Source organism: Ochotona curzoniae, unplaced genomic scaffold, assembly GCF_017591425.1.
Source record: "Ochotona curzoniae isolate NIBS_2020 unplaced genomic scaffold, NIBS_Ocur_1.0 contig_908, whole genome shotgun sequence".
NCBI lineage: Eukaryota > Metazoa > Chordata > Mammalia > Lagomorpha > Ochotonidae > Ochotona > Ochotona curzoniae.
In genome coordinates, this window is record NW_024466607.1 from 24881154 (window position 1) to 24904532 (window position 23379).

The 23379-nt window shown below is 42.4% G+C and overlaps 1 protein-coding gene across 2 annotated transcripts in view; it reads left to right on the forward strand.

Moving 5' to 3' along the window:
• PTPRG (protein tyrosine phosphatase receptor type G) overlaps window positions 1-23379 on the forward strand; it is a 678048-nt gene that overhangs the window by 544391 nt on the left and 110278 nt on the right. For both annotated transcript variants that reach the window (XM_040994746.1, XM_040994747.1), the window contains exons 7-8: window positions 5190-5347; window positions 17924-18116. In XM_040994746.1, the coding sequence (XP_040850680.1) occupies window positions 5190-5347; window positions 17924-18116 (351 nt within the window). The remainder of the gene's footprint in view (window positions 1-5189; window positions 5348-17923; window positions 18117-23379) is intronic.

Consider the following 23379-nt stretch of genomic DNA (forward strand, 5'->3'; position numbering starts at 1 on the left):
TTAGCTTCCCTGTTCCTCATCGTTTTCTTTGATGAACAATTAATTATTAAAATATAATATTGTCTGCATACAGCACCCAGAATCCTTGAAAGGAGAGTATGAGACTCATGCCTTTTCAATTCTTTTATCTAGTAATGCACAGTGCCTGCTTATTATGCTATAATAAAATGAGTAGTGGTATAAGTAGTGTTTGAAATATTTGTCTCAACCAGTAAGTGGCTGGGATAGGAATGTTTTGAATTCAAATGACTAATTAGGATTAAGATTAGAGCCAGAATGCTCTGACCAGGATGGATCTGGAACTACACTATTCTTTTATACTGAGATTCATTTAACAAGTGCTCACGTACTTTTTGTCTATACCTGGCACTCTCCTAAACCCTCATCTAACATTAACTCATTTTATACTCAGAGCCTTGTACCGTCAATTCCATTATTATCCCATTTTATCAATGAAGAAACAACTGCAGAATAGCTAAATAACTTGCCTAGTTCAGATCTTTTAGACTGGTTAGAATTCAAAACCAGAGGGCCTAACTAGTGCACCTCCCCCCATTTTATTCTCAATTAATTGATCTGATGGACAGAGAGATGGAAATGGTTCAGTACACAAATATCTGGCCCCCAGGGAACTCCATGCAAGTTTCTCATGTGGGTGGTATGGACCTGGTGTTTCCCAGGGAGGGGAGCTGAAAGTCAAACCCAGCATGTTAATGTCACACCAGAAGCCTGAACCTCCCCCCTTTACAATGTCTACCTGTATTCATATTTTCTTAATGGAGGACCTTACACTTTCAAATGAGAAGTGCATTCTTCATCTTCCTCAGGAACTCTCAGCCTTGGGGAAAGCCAGTTGAGCACCTGTAGCTTACGTCAGCTTCCTGGCCAGTACCAGAAACATGACTATAAATATCATTTCTAAAATTGTTCCTAATTTGTAATGAAACCTTTTGAGCACCCCCATTTACCTGCTGAGCACTGCCCTTGGATTAGGGCAAGAAATGAACTCCTCAAGAAGATCAGCGTATCATGATGTTCAGTTTGAACTTAGAAAACCTTGCTGGTGGGGAGGCTGTCTACAGTTTATTTTGCAATGTGTTGTTCACAAGGATCTTTGAATGATAATGCACTTAAACACATAGCTTGCATTCCCAGCCATTGCCATGGTGACTCTGGCTGTAGCATTAAGGTGACTTTCTAAGATTTGAGGATCACCTGTTATACACTACACACTTTTGAGTTAGAACCAGTAGGGTAAAATATTGCCCAAGAACTAAATCCCTTCCTCTGCCCAATTTTATATGATCTCAGAACTCAGAATGGTTTTTATGTGTAATCCCTAATGAAATGAAATGCTATTTGACTCCAGAAAAGCTAGATGTATTTGAAAATTATGCTCTATTATTATTAGCATTTTGAATATCACTAATAAAGGTGGTAAAAGTGTGTTTTTTATAAAAGTTACCTACTCAACACCTTTCATTTTTTTCATTTTGGTGTGCAAAATCTGATATTGACTATTTCATGCTTTAGAGAAAATGTTTGCTAATCCCTGGATTAAAACACAGAGTGAGCCAGTTTGGACCCCTGAAAGGCCAGTGTTGGCCACCTGCTTGTCTTGGTTATCAAGGCTCACCAGGGACAAACATTGTCCTTCTCATCTTTTAGCTTCTCATCTTTTTAGTTACTGCCACAGCAACTTTGAGGAGTATATATTTTCGTTTTTCCCATTTTACAGATAGCAGAAATAGCTAAGATGTCTTAACTTTAGGTCACGGTAACTGTCCATGTCTGCTGGGGAGCAGTTGCTTGCCCCAGGGGCTAGGATCCTGTGTCCATTTGAAAGTGCCTGGTTTTCATACACAATTTCACTTTTAGTTCCAGCTTGCTGCTACCATAGGCCCTGAGTGGCATCAAGTAGCTGTGTTGCTGCCACCCAGCTGAGAAGCCTGGATTGCTTTCCCAATGCCAAGCTTTGGCCTCATCCAATCCCCAGCTATTATAGGCACGTGACTAATAAATTATGAATGGGAGTTTGTTCTCTCTCTCTCTCTAGCTAGCTATCTCTATCTCTCCAGTCTCTCTCCTAAATAAGTTATTTTGTTATGTCAGTTTATTGCCAAGCCTATGCTAGTGCTGTGGCGGGGAAATCCCAAGCCTGTACTGCTCAGACTGATGGAATGACAGCAGATGTGGTATACTTTTAAGTCATAATCAATAATGATAATTAGCATAAACATCATATCTGTTATTATGAGATGTTTGTTATAGACACTTTCTGAGCTCTGTGCTTATAGTGACTTAGTAATCACAGCAGCCTGTGAAGGTGTGGCAGGTGAGGCTGAGATTAGAACCCGGGCGTGCCAAGCATCTGTTCTTCTCACTGCCTTCCAGGGAAATGGAAAAGCGGGTGGTGTTGAGGGTTTGAGAAAGGAGCCGAGATCAGAAAAAAAGAAACAGTGAAGTCACCATTTGCTGATTCAGTCCCCCAACTGGTAGTGAGAGCAAAGGCCAGGCCAGGCTGAAGCCAGGAACTTAGAACTCCATCTGGGACTTGGATGGTAGGGGCCCAGGTGCTTGAGCCATCTTCTGTTTTATCTGTGTCCATGAGGAGGAATCTGGAGTGAAAGTAGAGTAGCCGGGTCTCAATTGCAGACACTCCAATAGGAATTGTGGACATCCCAAGCAGTGGCGTAACACACTGCACCACAACATCCATGAAGCTGCCTGGAGAGCTTGTTGGCATAGGTGGCACAGGCCACGCTGGCCTTTCCCACAGGTCCTCACCAAGCCTATGGTCCTAATCCTACTGGAGAAATGCTTCCTTTTGAACTGCAGCCTCCCTCTGTTGTTGGGGCAGGCATTTCTACTTAATCTCTTTATGCACCTGGCAGGTGACACCTGATGCTGTGACTTGGGAGTCCTTGGGTTCACTTCCCGGCTCCAGTTTCTGATTGCAGCTTGTGGCTAATGTGTGCCCTGGGAGGCATGGCAGTGACTCACGAAGTTGGGTCCCTGCCGCTCACAAGGAAGACCGAGACTGTGCCTCTGGCTCTCAGCTTTGGCCTGCCCAAATCCTGGCTTTGGAGGCTTTTTTTTTTTTTTTTAACAGTAAATCAGCAGATAGATGCTTTCTGTCTCTCTGTCTCTGATTAAAAAATATACCAACATTCCCTAGATGGGGGCTTAGCTGCCACAGGTTCATAGCGTCCTGTTGGCATACAGCATGCCCCCACTGCAACCTCAATAGTGGATCAGACCCCTGGGGGAAAAGCCTGTTGGTTTTTTGGCTCAGTCAGCCTAAAGCCCTTGATCCTGGGACAGGTTCGTGTGCTGCCCTGTGATGCCAAGCTCACCTACACCAGGAGGGGGGCATGAAAGTAATGGTTTTGCCATTGGTGATGCCAAGGCCTACCACACACCCTCTGTTTCTTCAGGTTTTGCAGAAGCTGCAAGCAAAGGCCAAGATACTTCCTCCTCTGGGCCAAGCCCGTCCTGCCAACTCTTTTGCTTGCAGAGATTCCCCCTATTATTAAGCTGCTGGTAACTAGGTTTAAATTAAAGCCCAAGCTTGCCAGTGGGTGGAAGGGCAACCCCATTATCCCCAGCCTTTTGTCCAGGAGAAAACACTTTACAATTTTGATTATGGAATCCTGTGATTTGAAGACTTTGCTTTTATTAGTTAGTACTTGAGCTTTCCTGTGGAAAAATGTACAAAGTGAGGTGAATCATGAAATCTGGATTTGAACTCAACTACCTGTAAATAGGACCAAGGTCTTGGACGTATCTTGAGTATTAAGTGAATTAATCTTTACAAAGCTCTCAGAACAAGATCTGGCATGTATAGTCGTGCTGCCTAAATTTCTGGGATGTGTAAATACTCAGCAGAGTACCTGGCTTATAGTAAAAACTAAGTAAATGTTAAGTCATGTTCATCAAGTCTTCTTTCAAAAGGGGAATGGCAATTTTGATTTAATGTAGTTCATTTCTCTTGGAGTTTTTTACATTATCCATCAGTTAGCTAGACCTCTTGATTCTAGGAATATGTTAGTCTAATCGCCTTCCCTGGTTGATCTGCATGAAAGAAGGAATGAAATGAATTTGGGAAGATTATGCCTATAAGCTTAGGTATGTCCAGGAAGTAACCTGGGGACCCGGGGAGTCCCAGAAATACCCTGGGAAGCATTGTAGAAACCAAAGAGTTCAAGTGGACCTCAGCTAGAAGCCTGCAGATTCTTTTTGAGACCACAGCTTTCTGTACCCCATCAATGAAGCTGGATGGTATGCTCAGCCTATTAGGAGAACGGAGAGCCTATGTACTAATCTTTGTTGGACTATCTCTCTCTGCCTCAGGACATTTGAATCTGTTTTTTCTACTGCTAAAATGCTCTTCTTTGATTCTTCTACTCCCATTCTTAAATTTTCATCTCTAACTTCTTTCTTAGCTTTTGATTGGAAGTATGCAGACATTGCTGTCATGATGCCTGGAGTCACATCCCAACTCTGCTTCTTTGGAGCTGTGTGACACAGGGCAGGCACTCACTAAGTGCATGGCTCATTTCCCCTTAGAGGTTAGCTTTAGGTAGGACATTTGGATGCCAGGTTAAATAGCATTTCTCTGTGTGGGGGGAAGATACCTCTACAATATGCTAGAAAAAAAAAGGAAACCTAGTTTTACTTGTTTAGGATTCACTTTGATTTGCATAAATCTTGGGTGTAATCACAATGGAAGGCAGCCAACTGGAACTTATGGTTTACATTTTCATTTGATAGTTTTTCTTTCCTTCTATCCCAAGTATGTTTCGCTCATTTTTAGTTCACAGACATTAGACAGAAATGAGGACCGTGGTAAAACTAGATGGCTAGATATGGGATAATATAAATCAAACTCATTTGTTTGCTGTGGGACTTCTTAAAGATTTGATGGGTGTAAAGTGTGTTGTCTGCTTCTGTTTATTGTGCGACCTGTGTGTGATGAACTAGCGCACGGTGCCCATGTTCTTGGGACAGAAGCATCCTGGGATATGTTGCCATGTTGGAGACTCTCACACCACCAAATGCTACAGCTTCTCTGCATATGAACAAACAGAAGGCTTGTGAGGTGGTGCCAGCATGTCAGCTGTGTCAGCTGTGTGTGTGCAGCATGGAACAGCTCACCGTTGTGCTTTTTCTTTCCTTTTTCCCTCCAGAGAAAGAGACCTTCCTGGATCCCTTTGTCCTCCGAGACCTCCTGCCTTCATCCCTGGGCAGCTATTATCGATACACAGGGTCTTTGACCACACCCCCGTGTAGTGAAATCGTGGAATGGATCGTCTTCCGGAAGCCCGTCCCCATCTCCTACCATCAGGTATGTATTCTGCCCTGAATGGGGTTTCTGAGTTTTTTGTTTGGCCTCAACTACCCATGGCTACTGTCGTATGCCATCAGGATATTTGTTAGATGTTCTGCTCTTCCTTTATTTATTCTCTACCTTCCCCACCAAAAAAAAAAAAAAAGTTGTTAAACCTAAGCAACTATAAAAGAATAAAATTTGATTTATCCGGTGCACATTACCTAGCTGAGATTACATGAAAGCATGAACTTAGAATTATTGAAGGAGTCAGTCTGGAGAAGGTAACAATAGTATTTCTCCTCCCAGCTCTTTACTTGTGCTATTTCATTTGCTCTCCGTGCACAGCATTCTACTAAAGGAGGAACTATGTGCAACACCATTTTATACAGGAGACCAAAAGACACAGAGGACAGGTAGCCAGCATAAGATCACACTGATGATAACTGGGCCATTTTATCTGATCCCTAAGATCAGATACTCTGGCCACTAAGCCAACCACAGTTCAGATAAGAAATTTGTATACACAAAGCAGTGAAATCAGATATGCTCTTGATTGAGCTCTTTCTGTGTCCCAACTCTTTCACTAAGCACTTCACTTATGTCAACTTAATCATTGGCAAAACAACATTGAGAAATGGGTGTTACACTAACAAGGTATATGTGAGACATCATGACATGGAGAAATGAAGTAACATGCCTAGTGACTTATGGTTAATAAATGTAATGAAGCCAGAAACCCAGCCTTAGATTGTCTTATTCCAAAATCCGTGTCTCTGATAACTACACTGTATTTTTTTCCTTCCAAAGATGAACTGAACACATTTTATAGGAAGGCAGAATTTCGGCCAAGGAATTAATTGTGAGTGGGAATTGGTGAAATGGAAATATGGTTGGGATAATGTCAAAGAAAGGAACTACCATATAAGTGAGGGTTCTTAAATCATCTTGTGAGGATTCATGGATGTAAGGGAGGAATTGGTGTAAGGGATATTTGTTACACAGTATGCACTGAGAGAGGAAAAGAGTAACATCTCTTATGCATAAGTCTATAAAATGGAGCCAGAAGTGAAATGTACGATTTTTATCTTGGTAGATTCAACCTGTTAACCGAAACTACCCAAACAATGTAATGTGTTTTATCAGGGCCTTCCATTGATGTGACTTTTCTTCTGCCCGCTTGACATCGCCGTCTAGAGATGTTCTACAGGGAAAAATGAAAGTTTGAAACACTATGATCATATCAGTAATGTTATTTACCATCCAGACAGCAAGACTCTGACCCTAGCTGGTGTGGGGTGATAGTCCAGAGACCTCCCTAACTGGAACAGAGCTGCAAAACAGGGGTTTGGGGCTAGGGTTGGATGGTGCACTGATCAGGTTCCTGTTGAGTGGAAGGAACAGAAAGGTGCTTAAAGTCACTCAAATAGGGGATATATGTTAGAAAAAAAGAGAGAGAGAGAAAGGGAGAGAGAGAGAGGAGGAAAGGAAAGAAGGCGGGAGGAAGGAAGGAAAAGAGAAAAGAAAGATTCCTTTATTTTACCATTAAAGTCAGAGTTAGAGAGAGAGAGAAATATCTTCCATCTGCCAGTTTACTCCCGAAATGGCCTCCATGGTTGGAGCTGAGCCGGCCCAAAACCAGGAGCCAAGAGTTTCTTCTAAGTCTCCCACATGGGTTCAGGGACCTCACAACTTGAGCCATCTCTGTTGCTTTCCCAAGCTATAAGCAGGGAGCTGGATTGGAGCTGGAGCAGCTTAGGAACGAACAGGTGCCCATATAGGATGTCAGTGGGCTCTGGTGCCACAGGCAGGGGATTAGCTTTATATGCCACCACACCTGTCCCCCAAAGGATGTATCTTAAAGAAGTGATAGTAAGGGCCTTCTGAGATGAAGCTGGTTGTGTTTCTTCATGGCCAGGACCATCCCTAGAAAGTGAAACACATGCTTTTTTCTTGACCAGGTAACCTCTTACCCTTTGGAGCTTCTGACTCACGTTTGTGATTAATTCTGTACTTAGCAAAGTACAGAATCGCTTCTGTTTCCCAGCTTCTTTTCTCTGGGTTCTGTGGCACAGTGCAGTTGCTTTTAATACTACTACTGAGTGCAAAGGCTGGCTACCAACTCACCATAATCTAGGTCTGTCTGCAGTCAGATGCTGAAGAAGATGAAAGGAGGTGAGCATTTAGCTGACTTCTTAGAATGCTGATTGATAGTCCAGCATCTGTGCTGGGGCCTAGTGTCTACTCCAATTCCAGCTTCCTGCCAGGGAAGACCCAGAGAGGCAGGAGTGATGGCTCAAGTGACTGGGTCCCTGTCTTCTCATAGGAGACTTGGGTTGACTTCCCAGCTGTGGGCATTGACCTGGCTCCTCCCCAGCCATTGCAGGCATTTGGGGAGTGAATTAGCAGAGAGCTCCCCTTCTTGCTCTCATTAGATGAATCTGAATAGATACAGAGCAGCAAGTGCTTGGCTGCTTATCCTTGAGTGAGTCTTCAGAGGTGTTGGCTGCTGCTCTTCTGAGGGTAAAAGGACTGGTGATTTGATTTCTGAACAGAAAGCACTGACCTTTAAAAGATCATGGAAAAGGGAGAGAAATGAGTTTTCTTCCTCATGGTGAGATCAACATTGTATTTTAAATCTGAAATAAAATCGTAGCCCAAATTTTTCTATCTGCAGGTTTGGCAGAAGAAATTTTGTGGTTATTTTAAGGGGGTCTTTTTTATCACTTATGATAAAATGCTCCCTGAGCTTTGAGTTAGTAAGGTTAAGAAATACAGGCTAGGCCACTCTTAGAGTATCAAGTGAAGCTAGAGACACAGGGTTGTAGTTGGTTTGCTAAGGAGAACTCCGGGCCATTAACACGTAACATGCTTTATTGTAACTCCAGAGTTTTAGTGGCTTCAAACAGAATGCGGAGTTTGAGGCTTGGATGTGTTATCAAGGGTTTGTCAATTGGAAGCATTTTGACATTTGGTAACTAAACCGCTTCAAGAACTGTTGGTTAATAACCCCCTTTGTTCTTCTCATCTCTGCCACTACTCCACTCAAACAGAAAAAATATTGCAAGAATTTTCCTGACCTCCCGATATATTATCTCTCTGTAGATAATTGTGTTGCAAAGAAATAGAGAAGAAAGGAATTAATCATATTTATTTTCCAGTTTCTTTACAATAATCCATCTTCAGATAATATGCCTTTTAGCGGGCACTGCCTCAAACCGCCCTTTCTCTCTCCCAAGAGAGGAAGACAGCTCATAATCCTGTGGCCAAACTGGATCCTGGCTGACTGGCTTTGCAGAGGTCACAGCTGTGTCAGCCCTTGGAAGGGAAAGCATTGGCTCTCCAAGTATTATCGCTCCAGACCTCCCCACCCTGACCCTGCCAACATTCTTTGTGAAGCCAGCACAGAATGTTCATTTTAGAGAGGCGAGCCATTTGGAAACACCAAGTAGTCAGGAATTCCACGTCTGCTCCTATCAGAAAGAAAACATTCCCAAGCTTTCAGTCTTCCACTGCTCTAAAATCTTTGTCTCGCTTTTCCTTCCCATCTACTGTGCGTGCCTGTAAGCAGTAGACGTGAGAACAGCATAAAGTATAGGAATTAACACAAACTGTCAACTTGTATGATGTGGATTTCTCTGAAGCCTTACAGAGTACATATGAGTAACCATGTGTTTTTTTCTCTTGTGAATTTAGTTGGCCATTCTTACCAGCCTTGTAACTAGGCAATTCTATCTCTACTGACTCATGTGATGATGTAATCAAGATAGCCCTTGCCAATTGATCAGTAGTTAGGATAATGTCACTGCACATCTCTTGCAAAATACCAGGCAAAAAACTTGGCCTCAAACAAAAATGGTGGCAATCCCAGGCTTGGTGTGGGAGGTCACAGGAGTAGCACTTGGTACTGCTTCCTGTGACATGTGCATAATTGGTTGGGAAAGATAGTTGTGTATGAGACCAGTGTCTGAGGGGGTTCCTTTTATTGTTTTATTCTCAAATGCTGATTTCTTTGCCCATTGGCAGCCACGCTGATGCTTCCTTAAGTTAAAATAGGGCGTTGCCTGTACTTTACCCAACACAAAATTCTGAGTGCTCATTGAGTTGTTATGAAAAAGGTAATAAATAAATCTAGTGTTCTTACCTTTGAATATTTTTTTCTCATGCCAAACTGGAATGGATAGGGAAGATTTATTTGCATGACCCTTTTAAAAAAATTATTTATGTTATTATTCCATGATAGAGTTCCATAGGCTCCAGGATTTCCCTTCTGATCCCTCCACAAGTCCATGCCCATCCCCTACTACTAATCTCTCCCATATCATTGCAATAGTATAGTTCTTCACTCTGGCATAAGTGCATCGTTCTTGCATGAGCCTTTTTAAACTCAGGTTATCTCTGTCGTGCAGAGCAGAGCCTCTCTGTGAAGCCAAGTCCAAGACCGTTGGAAGTGGACTGCATGAGCTCCATTCCTGGCTCCATACATTCACCAAATCACTCAACTTCTGTACTGCTTTGTTTCTTGGTTTTGTTATGCATACAATTAAGGTAACAATTTCTACCTCATGGAATCATTATGAAGATTAAGTAATGGAATGTGGGCTTAGTCCTGGAAGAGTGCCTGGCACCAAAAAGTGCTTAAGAGATCATCAGTCTTGTTTTTTTGTTGTTTTTGCTGCTGCTGTTGCTGCTGCTGTTATCAAATAGTCACCAAATCGTTAGAGAAATACTGCTCAGTAGATATAAGACTTGCCGTGTAATTCATTTTTAATTTCCTAGTAGTTACCTTTGATGTACTTACTTTCTTGAAACACAGAGTGACAGAAAAAGAAGGAAGAAGGATCCTCTCTCTGCTGGTTCGCTCCCCATGTGGCTACAAAAGCCAAGTCAGGCCAGGCAGAAGACTACAAGCAGGAATTCCATCACAGTCTCCCTACAAGGGACCCGAGTGCCTGGGTCATTAACAGCTGGAACAGTACCAGGAATTCAGTTACGGAATGGAGCAGCTAGGACTCAGACCAGCACTCTGTCAGCTAGTCGCAAGCAGCACAACTCCAGCAGTCAGATTCTTAGAAGTGTAAAGAGAAACAGATAAAATTAACTCTAAAAATTCTGTTTATGACTGTTTCTTTGTTGAAGCTAGCCCGTTGCTGATAAAATAGCTACATGAGGCTACTGGCTGTCACAGCTCTAAAGCCTGATTTCAAGGCCACAACAACTGGTGACTCTTAATACAGAATTTCTGTTCCAACACTATATATTGTGTGTGAGTGAGGAAAGCTTCTACATGGTTATGTTAATCAGCTTTTCATTACTATAAGAAATATTCAAGGTTTATTTTACTCACCATTGTGGGAGTTCAAGCCCAATATGAGAAGACTCCATCAGTTTGACCTCTGTTAAGGGCATCCGATGGCACTGGTAAATGGTGGGAAAAAGACAGTGGAAGCATAAAATAATGCAGCAAGAATCAGAAAAACATGGGCTCAAGTGCAGGCATTGTTAACAGTGCTCGCACAAGAAGTGTCTTCCTCCAGCATGTACTGTGTATGACCTGAGGATGACTCTACTGGCTCCCAATAGTATCTACCACCTAGGCCTTTTGAGCACATTCAGCATCCCATCCATTACCCAAACTGTAGCAATGGTGGGGTGAAGGCAGCATCATTCATCCAAAGAGATCACTTCCTTTTATTCATTTTGTTTAGGACCATTCGTTCCTACAGGAGGCCTTTCAGCACCTTCCTGTCAGACTGTAGCTACAGCAGGGACATTGCCTGGTGTTGAACAAGTGGGTTAGTTCGCTCACCACAATCCCTGAGGGGAGTTTCTTCAGAAAGAACAGATTCATTTCAGCTTATAATTTGGAGATTGCAGTTCAGGGTCAGGTGGCCCTGTTTTCCAGTGTCTGTGGAGGCTGGTTACAATGGGTGTGCAGGCATAATCATGTGATGAGGCAGGAAGCAAAAAGAGAGAACTAGACAGACTATGCATGCAAGTAAATCAGTCCTCTTTCGAGAACCACCCTCCAGGGGCACCCTTCTCCACCCATGACCTGGTGACTTCCAACAGACCCCTCAGACACCGTCACAAATGGAATCGCCACCTTTAAAATCCATCAGCCATTAGCATCAAGAAGTCAGAGTTTTTGCTTGAGTTTTTGAAAGCAAGTCATACTCAACCCTAATGGCTACTTATTCTTGGTTTTTATTTTTGCAGCAGTGGCTCAGTTAGTAATGCTTACGATGCTCCCAGCTATTGGGAATTTAATATTCTGTCATGCTTGTCTCATTTAATAACGAGGCAACAAAACAGTGCCTGCTCTGTCTTCCCTCAAATGTATGGTGAAGCTTAAGTGTCTTTGTGACCTTAGGTGAGGCCTTGCAGCCCCTAATGCTTATCCTTGGGTTTCTTATTGAGCTGGTAATGGGCTATAGTTTTGTTTAATTGCTATTTTATACCCATCCCTTCAAATAGTGTGCCTATCAAAACTTTAATGGTTCATAATTATATCACTTGTGGTTTTTTTTTTCTCAACACTCCTTTTTAGCCACAAGAGTCCCCTTGCCACATCTTGTGGATGAGAACTTTTGCCACAAATGAATGACGTAAATAGATGTCAACTTTCCTTTGATTTGAACCGACAGATTAAAAACTAATTATTCTCTGTAATACTTTTATAATAAAAACTAAGTTGAAATGATTTATATGTACTTCCAGCCAACACATTTGCAATTCAAGGTTAAAATTGTTCTTAAAACAGCACCAGTTAAAATGCAGTTATAACTCCCCAAGCAAGGATAAAAGAAAGAAATGTTTTACACCTTCCCTTCAAAAGTGAAAAAGTCAATTTAATATCCTAGAAATAAAAACTTTGATCTATTTTTACTAAATAATAAAGACTCCATTAATTGTATTAAAGGAAAGAGAAATCTGAGTGTGTTCATTACGGAGCTCTGGAAACACATGAGTATCACCGGATACTTTGGAAGGCTCTGGGTGGTGGTTTCTCATGGAGCCCGCCATCTTGTTTCACACTTTCCAGTTCTTCCTGTACTGGGCCACCCACAGTTGTAGTTTCTTTTCAAAGCACATATTTATGTTGCATGTGTAGCATACCTGTGTGGAATAGCCCAGGGTCTGCTAAAGGGAATGGTTTGGAGTCTTCTGTGACCATATTCAGTATCTACACTGCAGTATTAATCTTGCACTGAATAATTCTGAAGGTCTGTTATGTACATGGGATAAAATCTTTGAAGACATGGAAAATAGAGTCATACTGAACTGGGTTTCTTTTTTTTTTAAGTTATTTATTTTTATTGCAAAGTCAGATATACAGAGCAAATGAGAGACAGAGAGGAAGATCTTCTGTCTGTTCATTCACTCCCCAAGCTGCCACAATGGCCAGAGCTGAGCCAATCCGAACCCAGGAGCTTCATCCAGGTCCCCCATGTGGGTGCAGGGTCCCAAGGCTTTGGGCTGTCCTCCACTGCTTTCCCAGGCCACAAGCAGGGAGCTGGATGGGAAGCAGGGTCACAAGGATTAGAACTGGCACCCATATGGTATCCTGGCACTTGGCAAGGCGAAGACTTTAGCCACTTGGCTATAGCGCAGGGCCCAAACTGGGTTTCTTTTAAATATACATAGTTACTGTATTTAATAGAAAGGTAGAATGATAGAGATAAGAGGGAGAGACAGAGAAAGAGGTCTTCCATCTGCTGGTCCCTCCCTAAATGGTTAGGGAGTGAACATCCAGGACTGGACCAGGTGAAAATAAGGAACCTGGAACTCCACCTAATCTCTCCAGTGAATGACAGGGGCCCAAGCCCTTGGGCTGTCACCTGCTGCTTCCCCAGATGCTTCAGCAGGGAACTGGATTGGAAACAGTCTGGACTCAAGCCATCTCTCTGATATGAATGGTAGCATTGCAAGCATGGCTTTGCCATGATGGGTCAGTATGTTTGCAGCCCAACCGACTGTGCCACAACACCACTCCTAAGCTGGATTTCTAATCCTCAGCTTCACCCCTTAGTTATAATGAACCTTAGGCAAATTACTTAATGACTCTGAAGTTCAGTTTTCTTATTAGTCAACAATACTATACTTATACTTATCATTATTTTTGTTATTGTTAATGTCATTGATCTTGTGGAATTTCCATAAGCATCAAGTAAGGGAAAGCACACACCAGTTACTCTTCATTAAATACCTGCACCTTATAAGCTCTCAATAAGTATTAGCTGCTAGTGTTTATGATAGAATAATAATGTTATTAGTGGTAATTACTTTAAGGGTAATATTTTAATTGGGAAGGAAGTTAGAAACCAGTATTATAGCAAAGTATTTGCACCTAGTACGTTGATAAAAGTGGATACAGTATTTTATAATTGTAATCAACACAAAGTAAGTTACTGTATTCTTCATAAAATAATGAGAGCAATGGTAGTATCTACTGTGTCCCAGCAAATATTCAAAACACTCTGCTTAGAGCAACTTAATGAGTAGTTCCAATCACTACACAACATAGGTAATGCCAGGAAAGGCACAAAAAGATTAGTAGGTTGACCAAAATCATACATTTAGCAAGTAGTATTTTAAAATGGGATTTTGAACGCAGGTAGCCATCATAAGTTTTCAAGTTGGACACGTAGGCACAGGACATTTGAGCCCCACAGTTAAAGAAGGGAGGACTCTGAAAGGTATTGAATACACATGGCATAATTTCATTTACATTAGAAAAAGTTTTTTTTTCTTTTTTTGAGAGAGAGAGAGGTGAATGCAGCTCCCATCTACTGGCTCACTCCCCAAGGTGCCCACAAAGGTCCTGCTTAAGCGAAGGTCAAAACCAGGAACCAGGGACTTAGTCCTGGTCTTCCACTTGGGTGTAAGGGAGCCAACTACTGGAGCCATCATCTGCTACTTCCCAAAGTGTGTTAGCTGAAAAACAGAGATGAAACCAAAGCTTGAACCAGGTCTCTCTAATAGGAGATACGGATGTCATAACTGCTAAGCCAAGCCCCATTGCTTGTATACATCTTACAATGATTTACATGTAGTTGCCAACCAGGTCTGGAAGGATTGGAGAGAAAACACACTTAACATGTATACTAGTGAGAGGCCTGCACAACTGTGCTGTATAGATTATTTTATGGCACCAGCATTGCCCAAGGCTGCCATGGCGCATAACTCTAGGGAGTATTTTCTCATTGTGTTTTACAGCATCCTTAGAATAAAGCAAAGTGGAGGTGTAAGGTAAGAATAAGGATCCAGGGATGGTGTGAAGTGCTTTGCCATGGTGTATCATATTTGCAGGCCAAAATTACCACTGCTTACCTGCCAGTGTCAATAGCCTACACTTCCCAGCAAGCCAGGAATTGTGGAGGTTCCCACTCAGTGGCCACGCATGCCAGTTACCAGCAAGGCAGGCCAGTGGCAATTCTCATTCAGCCTAGAGGAGTGACAGGGTTTTAGTGAATGCTGCCAACCTACTGAAGGACATTTGATGGATCTGCTCAGCTTGTCCCCCTCCTTAAGCTCTTTTGTAGGACTGTCAAGTGAAATTGCGATCCAGCTGACAATATAATATCATTCGGGTCATGGTCTCACTCTCAGAACCGTCACATCCTTTTTTGCAGAATCTTTGGACAAGTTGAATTAATGACAAAGAAGCAGCCTCAGCATTTAAGCCATAGCACATAGTTAAGCTGTAAGAGCAATTTAAGCGAAAACATTTTGAGTTAGATTCAGAACCTGCCTGTTTTTACAGTTCTATGACTAACTCTTTTCTGAAGTTTCAAAAATAAACTTTCTCAGGAGAAGGTCTGGCTGTGAAAGGAACAAGCATTCTGGAAAATGAACAAGCCATGTTACTGCAATGAGAGGCTCCTAGACCATGCTTCTCTGGCTCCTCTGGGAAGAAGCTGTTCTCAGGACAGGTTGCCATCTCTTCCAGAAAATATCCTGTTGAACTTGTTTTGTTGAGCAACCCAATCCATTTTTAAAAATCACCCTGAAAGCAAAGGAACCCCTTCCTCTATTCAATGTGTGTCTCTAAAGCTTTAATTTAAACTAATGTCCTTTCCATTGGCCCTCTTGGGATGCGAAGATGAGCTGGTCAGCATCTTTCAGATCCAGGAGCCTCTCCTGTAGCTGTCTCAAGGGATTTGTTCTTCATCCTTTTTATCATTTCAAGTTAGCATTTCCTAGATTGCCTCCAGAGAGACTGTTAATTCCTATTGAGAGCTAGAGAATTGGCTCTAGAGGATCTTGAACTGTTGGGTCACTCCCCCAAAGCCTGCAACAGCCAGGGCTGGACTGGGCCAAGTCAAGGAGCCAGGAACTCCATCTCTGACTTCCTCCAGCTATCCAAAGCAGGTGACAGACGCACAGAGAGTTGACCCATCAGCTACTGCTTTAACAGGAAATGGGATTGGATAAGGAAGTAGCTGTAATTCAAGCCAACCACTCTAATATGGAATGCAGGAATCCCAGATAGTAATTTAAACCTCCATTCCATGCTCTCTAAGGAAATCAGAAACCTGCTGTTAATGTATCCAATGATGATGTTGGTAGTACCCTCAAGTGAACCCTCATAACTCAGTTGAAGTGATTCCCATTTCTTTACTTGCCTTTGTTTGAGTGAGTTGCTTATGGACAACGTAGCAGTCAATGTTATGAAGTTTTCTGCCACTTATCCTTTCTCCATTGTAAATGAAGAATAAACAGCATAAGGAAGAAAGAAAAGGAAGGCAAATGTTGGATAGGAGATGGTGCGTTGGTGGGAGGAGGAATGTGACTCATGGGGAATTAGATCACACAGGTTTAAGGGACCAATTTTAATTTTGTGCTGGTTGAGAGGCCATCCTGTATGCATTACTGTGGCGAAAAAGTGAAAACATCTTCTGAACTTCTTAACATTTGACATGATCAGTAAAATTAGAAAAGAGGTTGAATGTGGATCAATCCATACACTGAAATGATTTTTTTCTTGGACAAATGAAAGTTCATCACATTCTTATACGAAGGAAGGGGGCTTCGCGGTGTTGGGAAACAGTTCATTTTCTGTGTGGAAAACAAATAGGGTTAGTCCTAGGCTTCAAGATGACCAATCAGAACTTGCACAAATCCAGTCTGTGCTTGATGCTACGTGTGAGTGACAGCTAGCTTCTGGCTTGTGTGAGCCTGTGGAAGCCATTCAGTACCTGCTTCACATCTTCTTAACACCATCCTACCTGTCATCACTTCAGAAAGCATCCTGACTTGGCCCTGAAGGAGCCACCTGGCTAGAAAACTGTTCTGTTTTTGTTTTTCTCTTTGTGTCATTTTATCCCCCTACTTATCACATACAGGGAAAGACAGAGAGAGAGAGAGAGAGAGAGAGAGAGAGAGAGAGAGAGAGAGATCTTTCAACCACTGTTTCACTCCCAAATGGCTACAAGAGTTAGGATTTGGCCAAGCCAGGCGGCTGGAACTCTGTCCTGGTCTCCCATGTGGGTGGCATGGTTCCAGGCACTTGAGCCATCTTTTGCTGCTTCCCCAGACACATTAGCAGAGAATGAAGCAGAGAAGCCAAGACCTGCATCAGCACCAATTTGGGATATTGCATGTAGCAGCTTAATTCACTATGCCACAGCACTAATTCCCTGGTCAGTAATTCCTGTGGAAGATACTTCTTGATATCACTAACACTAGTGGTAGCTGTTAATCTTTATTGAGAATTTCCTGTTTGTTATGTGATTTATCCAAATTTTAATCCTTTCAGCAAGCTTATAAGATACATACTATCACACTTGTTTTACAGATAAAGAAAGTTGAATTATAGAAAACTGGAGTAGTGTTTTGAACTTGGATAGTTTCAGTTGCCCATGCATTTAGTATATAGTGACTTGGTGTCTTTGCTTAACTTGATCCCTGAAGATATCTGTTAGATAAGAATTTAATGACTAAAAGTTATTTGGAGATGGGAACTGTTTTCAGAATTGTATATGGGTTGGATATTTTGCCAACAGTTAGTAGTCAAAATCACTATTAGGTGTGTCGTGTTGTTGAATATGACATTTTATCAAGGAGAGTCTCTGAGAAGCTACGTAGCTGGCCAAGGGTCCCAGAACCTGGAAAGTGACAGAGCTGGAGTTCATCCTGAGGCAAGAACTCCAATATTAAGATCTCTGCATCTCCTTTTGTGGGGCAGGCAGCATTCTTGGTGACATCCACACGAGGGGAGGACTCCATTGCAACTGTGTCCTGATTAAATACTGAAATACTACAAGATCTTGTCTTGGGGTGAAGTGAGGGTCAGGGATGCTGCCAACAAAAGGAGTGGCTGCCATCCGAGACCCAGAGCTCTGTGCACGGGAAGTGTTTTCCTAGTTAGTTGGCAGGATAGAAACCACACTGCATTGGCAGTGATCACAGCGGACACCCTTGTGTCCTGCTGCTCATGTCAGCCGTGGCATCGGGTACTTCCTCCCGTTTTTGTATCCTTCTCACATGCCTCCACCTGCTTCAGAGCATGCTTAGCTTTTCTGATGGCTGTGTTTTCTTTTCTCCCCCCCCCCCCCGCCCACTCCCACCCCTCCCTGGTTCTCTGTTCAGCTCGAGGCATTCTATTCCATCTTTACCACGGAGCAGCAAGATCACGTCAAGTCAGTGGAGTACCTGAGAAATAACTTCCGACCACAGCAGGCTCTCAATGACCGGGTGGTATCCAAGTCAGCAGTCCGTGATGCCTGGAACCACGACATGGCAGACTTCCTGGACAACCCTTTTGGGACAGAAGCTTCTAAAGGTATGCTTGGATTAAGGGCTCTGACCCCAAGCAAGATTCCTTATCACAAATCACTTACAGGTAAAAGGAGTTCAGAGCCAGCCAACCACGAATCAGCATGTGGGAGGAACAGCCAGTGTTTCTCTGCTGAATGAAACTTGTCTGGATTACAAATAGAGGCAGTTGTGGATCAGCATTTGTGAAATAGAAATGTTCCAAATTCTTCCCTAGCATCAGATCCGTCACGCTCTCTGTAACTTCAGAACTAAGTGGGAACATCTAAGAGGAGCTTTCAGAGAAGTGCTTCCTTCATAACTCTGCCTACTGAGAGCAGTAGGTTAACTCTGAAGTCAAACGTGTTGACTTCTGAGCTGCCATGTACACCCCAGTACTGGGCATTCTGACAGGCTTTGGAGAGCTCCCACTCCAGACCCACCCCAACTGGAAATCACTCACTTTTTGCAACTATTATTGAACAGGTTAGTTCCCAGCTCTAATAAACCTGAATTAACTGCTTTCCAGTCATCTTGATCTTTTGCTATCTTTGTATACAAAAGAAAGGTGATATCTTTCCAGCGATCTAGAAAGTCTTCTGATGTTAAGACAATGTGCTAAAATTGTTATAATTGTGGCATGGAGCTTAGAAAACACTCAGGAATGAGGTTGACCAGGGCCCTAGCACTTGAAATAGAGAATGGAAGAATAAGGAGCTTTGTTACTGTAGCAAGAGACAATTATTTTTAAACATAGATGCTCCTTCTTCAAAACTGATCTTAGGGAAAATGGCAAGAGATTGTGTCACTCATCTATCCTGGAAATAGACTGTGCTATTTTTGTGTTCAAAGTTCTGTGGGGAGGTTTTGTTTCCAGAGGGCCTCTGGTCAGTCCCACCAAAACGGGTTTTTTTTTTTTTCCTAAGAATGTTTTGGGGAAATGAGGAATGAGATTATATGCCATCAATCAGCCACATTGGCATGCTCTTTAATGATAAGAATAAGCCCATTTTCCGGACTGTAGGATCCAAAAAGGAGCTGAAGGAAGAGGAAAGGGAGTTGGGGGAATGTGATCATTTCCTTCCTGTCTGTGATTTTGTTTGAGAACACTGAGTAGAAGCTCATCTGGCCAAGGTTGCTGTAGAAATACTTGAGATCCAAGTTATTTGGGGCTGACACCTTTTCCAGGGCAATGTTCCCGGGGAAATAGTGGGAGAATTAACAAGCTCACAAACCTGTTAAGATGCCTTGGGTTGGATTGGCACAGGAAACCTCACCTGGGCTAATTTTTTTTTAACCTAGCTAAAAATAAATAACCAAATGCAGAGGCTTTTTTCCCAAGAGAACTTGCTTGGGGAAAAAACAAGGTGCACAGAGGTTGACTGTTTTATGAGAGGTGAATGTAGAGGGCATGTGCGAATGAGGAATTTATATCATGAGTAAGCATAGGATCTGGTAGCCCTGAATTGCTTAGATTATGCTCTTCCCTAAAAGATGCGCTGAGTATGTGATATATCTGCTGTGTGGAGGAAACGCATGGCCTTTATTACCTATGGAAGTTGGAACCGATAATGGGTTTTGTTGCATTAGATTGTTAAAGTGGGCAAAATCTTACACTGAAACAGCTCTCTCACTTTGACCAGACTCTGAAATCTATCCTTCAATATGGACAGTCAGCTCTTCACTTCATGAGATTTGTCCCAATTACCATAGTGTCCAGGGCTGACTGCTAAGATGCAGGGACATTAGACATTTTTATGATGTTTCTAGAAGTAGACTCAGTCTTGTATATATTTTATAAAAAAAAAATTATATGTGAGAGAGAGTTCCTGTTTGTTGATTTATTCAAAAAATGCCCATGATGAAAACGAAAACAAAATCCAGGTTCCAATTTCTAGAGCCATGACTGCTGTTTCCATGGGTTCGCATTAGCAAGAAGGTAGAGTCTGGAGTCGGAGCCAAGAACCCAATCCATTGTAGGATACACACAAGTTAACACCTTCTTTCCATGTGTGTCTTTATTTGGAAAACAAAGTGACAGAGAGGGAGGGAGGGACATAGGCAGAGAGAGAGAGATCTTTAATTCACTGGTTCACTTTCCATATGGCCACAGCAACATGGGTTGGGCCAGGCCAAAACCAAGAGCCTGCACCTCCATATGGTTCTCCAAGGTGGGTATGGAGGCCCAAGCGATTGGACCATTCTCTGCATTCTCTGTGATTTGGTGTGGAAGAATTGCCACAATGTGTTCAAAGGCCACAGCACCAGTTCACATTCCCGTCCAATGTGTGAAGGTCCAGTGTCTTCACATCCTTGTTGATACTTGGGATTATGTATCTTTTTTTTTTTTTTTACCATCCTAGTAAATACAAAGCCATTTCTGTTTGCAATATCAATTCAGTTTCACTAGTAACAAAGCATGTCCTCCTTTGCTTTTAAATATATCATCCTTCCCCCCGAAGAAAATACAGGTTCTTCAGTGGCACTCTAAGCAAAAAGCCAGTCACAGATGCTAACAATTCTGAAAGACTTCGATTACTAACCTTGAGGTTGTAGATGGCAGTGACCCAAGGCTGTGGAGGAGTCCTTTTCTGTCTCCAGTCTTTGGCAGGGTTAGAGGGAGGAAGGTTTTTAAAGAAAAGGTTATATTCCACAATTTGCAAGTAATTATAAAAGAACAAAGCGTGATTGATTAGCTTTCTCTATCTGATCATCATTAAATGATTTTGACGCTCAGAAGAGCTGTTGATATTTTGTGCATCTGTTGGTCTGTTGTCATCAAAGAAAGGAATAAATTAATTATGTATCTCGAGAGTCATTAGACTTTCCTGGGGAAAGGCCCAATAGTCAATCTTCTTGGCTTGGCAGGCCAGGTGATTTCTGTAACAGCTATTCTTCTCTACCATTGTACCATGCAGACAGCCACAATCAATGTGAAATCGAATGAATTTAGAAAATGTTTTCCAGTACAAGTTTATCTTTTAGAAATAGGTAGCAGCTCAAATTTGGCCTGGAAACCATGGTTTGTTGACCCCTGCTTCAGGGAATGACTCAAGCCAGGATGGAGAAATCATAGGCTTGTTTCAACGTAAATACTTCCTGAGTTAGAGGGGGTGGTGGCCCTGATTGTGAATGGATTGGTGCCAGTGTTCCATTCCACTCCAAGACCTGGAACCAACCTGAGATCTGTTGACCTGCTAATCAACCACCTGGTCACCATTTGCAACAAAGGCATAACCAGAGCCTCACTGGATTCAGGGCTGTGATGATGAGCTGCAGCGCTGCTCTAGTGGATGCCTGAGCCCAGGCATTCTGGCCTGCCCTTCTGACGGGGTGATTGGATGTACTGGAAGGAAGAAAGCGTGCCAAGCACCAGAGCATGGAGATATAAAACACTCAAGGAAAGAGGAGGAAAGTCATCTTGATACTGTATTGTTGCTGAAGAAAGACTTATAAGGGGTGTCATCCATAAAAAACAGAAAGCTTTAGTTCCAGTAAATGGAAACAATATTTAGGCTTGGTGGATCATTCCAGGGACATCCAGTTCACCACTCTGCCCTTTGTCGGTAAATTACTTGGACAGACTTTAGGATTTAATGGGCTGTCATTTCAGTTATTCTGCAACACATGCCGGGCACAAGGAAGATCACTCCATGATTAAGTGCTGAATACTGTCTATTGTGAAGACTCTTGGAACAGGGAGCAGAGAAAAATAGCTTTCCTTCCAACAACATGAAACATATGGTTTATTAATTTAGCAAAACCTGTTCAAACCGCAGTGGAATCAAAACCATTTGATCTGATCATTTGATTTGATGGCTTAATTAAAGTGACACTGTATAATGTCATAAAAGCAAAGGACACAGGCTGTGTACCCCTCAAGTCCTCTAAGCCTGTGACCTGCTTTTTGGAGAGCAGCTTCTGCCAGTCAGTGGGGTCTGCTACATACACCACTGTGTGAGCATCCATGAAGGACTGGTATACTGTAAATCAGATTGAGAAAGAACATCACATTTTCCACCTAAATTAGCAAAGAAGGGAATCTATGATTGCCTTTAAAAAGAGCTTGACATTGAAAACTTGGTGTTCTGTTATTTTTGGAAAAGATAAGAATGTTGTTCTATTTTCAGTTGAATCATTTCCACTCACTAAATTAATGAGCTTGAATCACTTTATCTTATTAAAAGAAGATCTGATAGGAGCCTCTAATTCCTTGGTAGTCCATTGCTCTCCCAGATAGTCTTTAAAAAGTTATCTTGTGACCTGCAGGAAGTTACAGCAAAAGAAAGTGCCAAGAGAAAGTTTTGAGGAGGTCTTTTTGGAGCATTGATTGGTGAGAGAATGTTGGTGTTTTGCAGGCATTTAGTGGAGTATCATCTTAGTTGATCTTCTGCTGCTCTAACACAGTACCCAAGGTTGGGTATAAAGCAAATAGATGTGTTTCCTCTGGCGGTCTAGAAGGCCTTCACATCTCTGTGAGGGCCTCAAGCTGTTTCTCATACAACAGGAAAACAAACAAGTGTGGTCGGAAGAGAGGGACAAAGGAGCTGAGTTGCTTTATGAAAATGAATCCATTCTTGTTGAACCTCATAATCCCTTCATAAGGGTGAAAGTGCCCGTGACCCAGTGTCATCTTAAACGTCGCACATTCAGACCATGGTGAGCATTCAAGACTTTGCTTCGTATTTTGTAGCCAGCACATTACTTTTCATGTGTCCGAGGTCTTCACTTGCCAATGAAAAACTCCAGGAGCTGTGTTCCAAGCACACATACTTAAAAAAAAAAAAAAAAGCTATCAGAAGCTTTAGGGTGCAGATGCTATGCTAGTTTGTACCATTCATCTGTTTTTTATTTAGGCTTCAGAACAACTTCTGCCAGGATTCACGCTTCATTCGTCAAATTATTGTTGATCCAGTTCTCAATGTTGGAAGTAAAGGTGAAAGGCTGGATGCATCTGCCATTCCGTTTGTATTCTAGAGAGGAAATTCAAAACACACAGACACACAGATTAACAGAGTTAAGACTTCAGTGCTGTCCTGAAGGAAATGAAGTCAGGTAGTATTCTAAGAGGACTGGAGAGAGAGAGAAAGAGAAAGAGGTCATCCTTGGATGGGCAAGTGGTAAAAAGTGCCCACTCTGCAAAGACCTGGGGAGGATGCCCTGAGGCATGGGAACCAGCCTAGAGGAAAATAAAGGGAAAGCTAGAGACTAGAGAGGTGGACCTTGGGGAAATCTGCCTGAGAATTCTCGAGAAAAGGAGAGAGGTCGAGGTTGTGCTTTTACAACAGTAG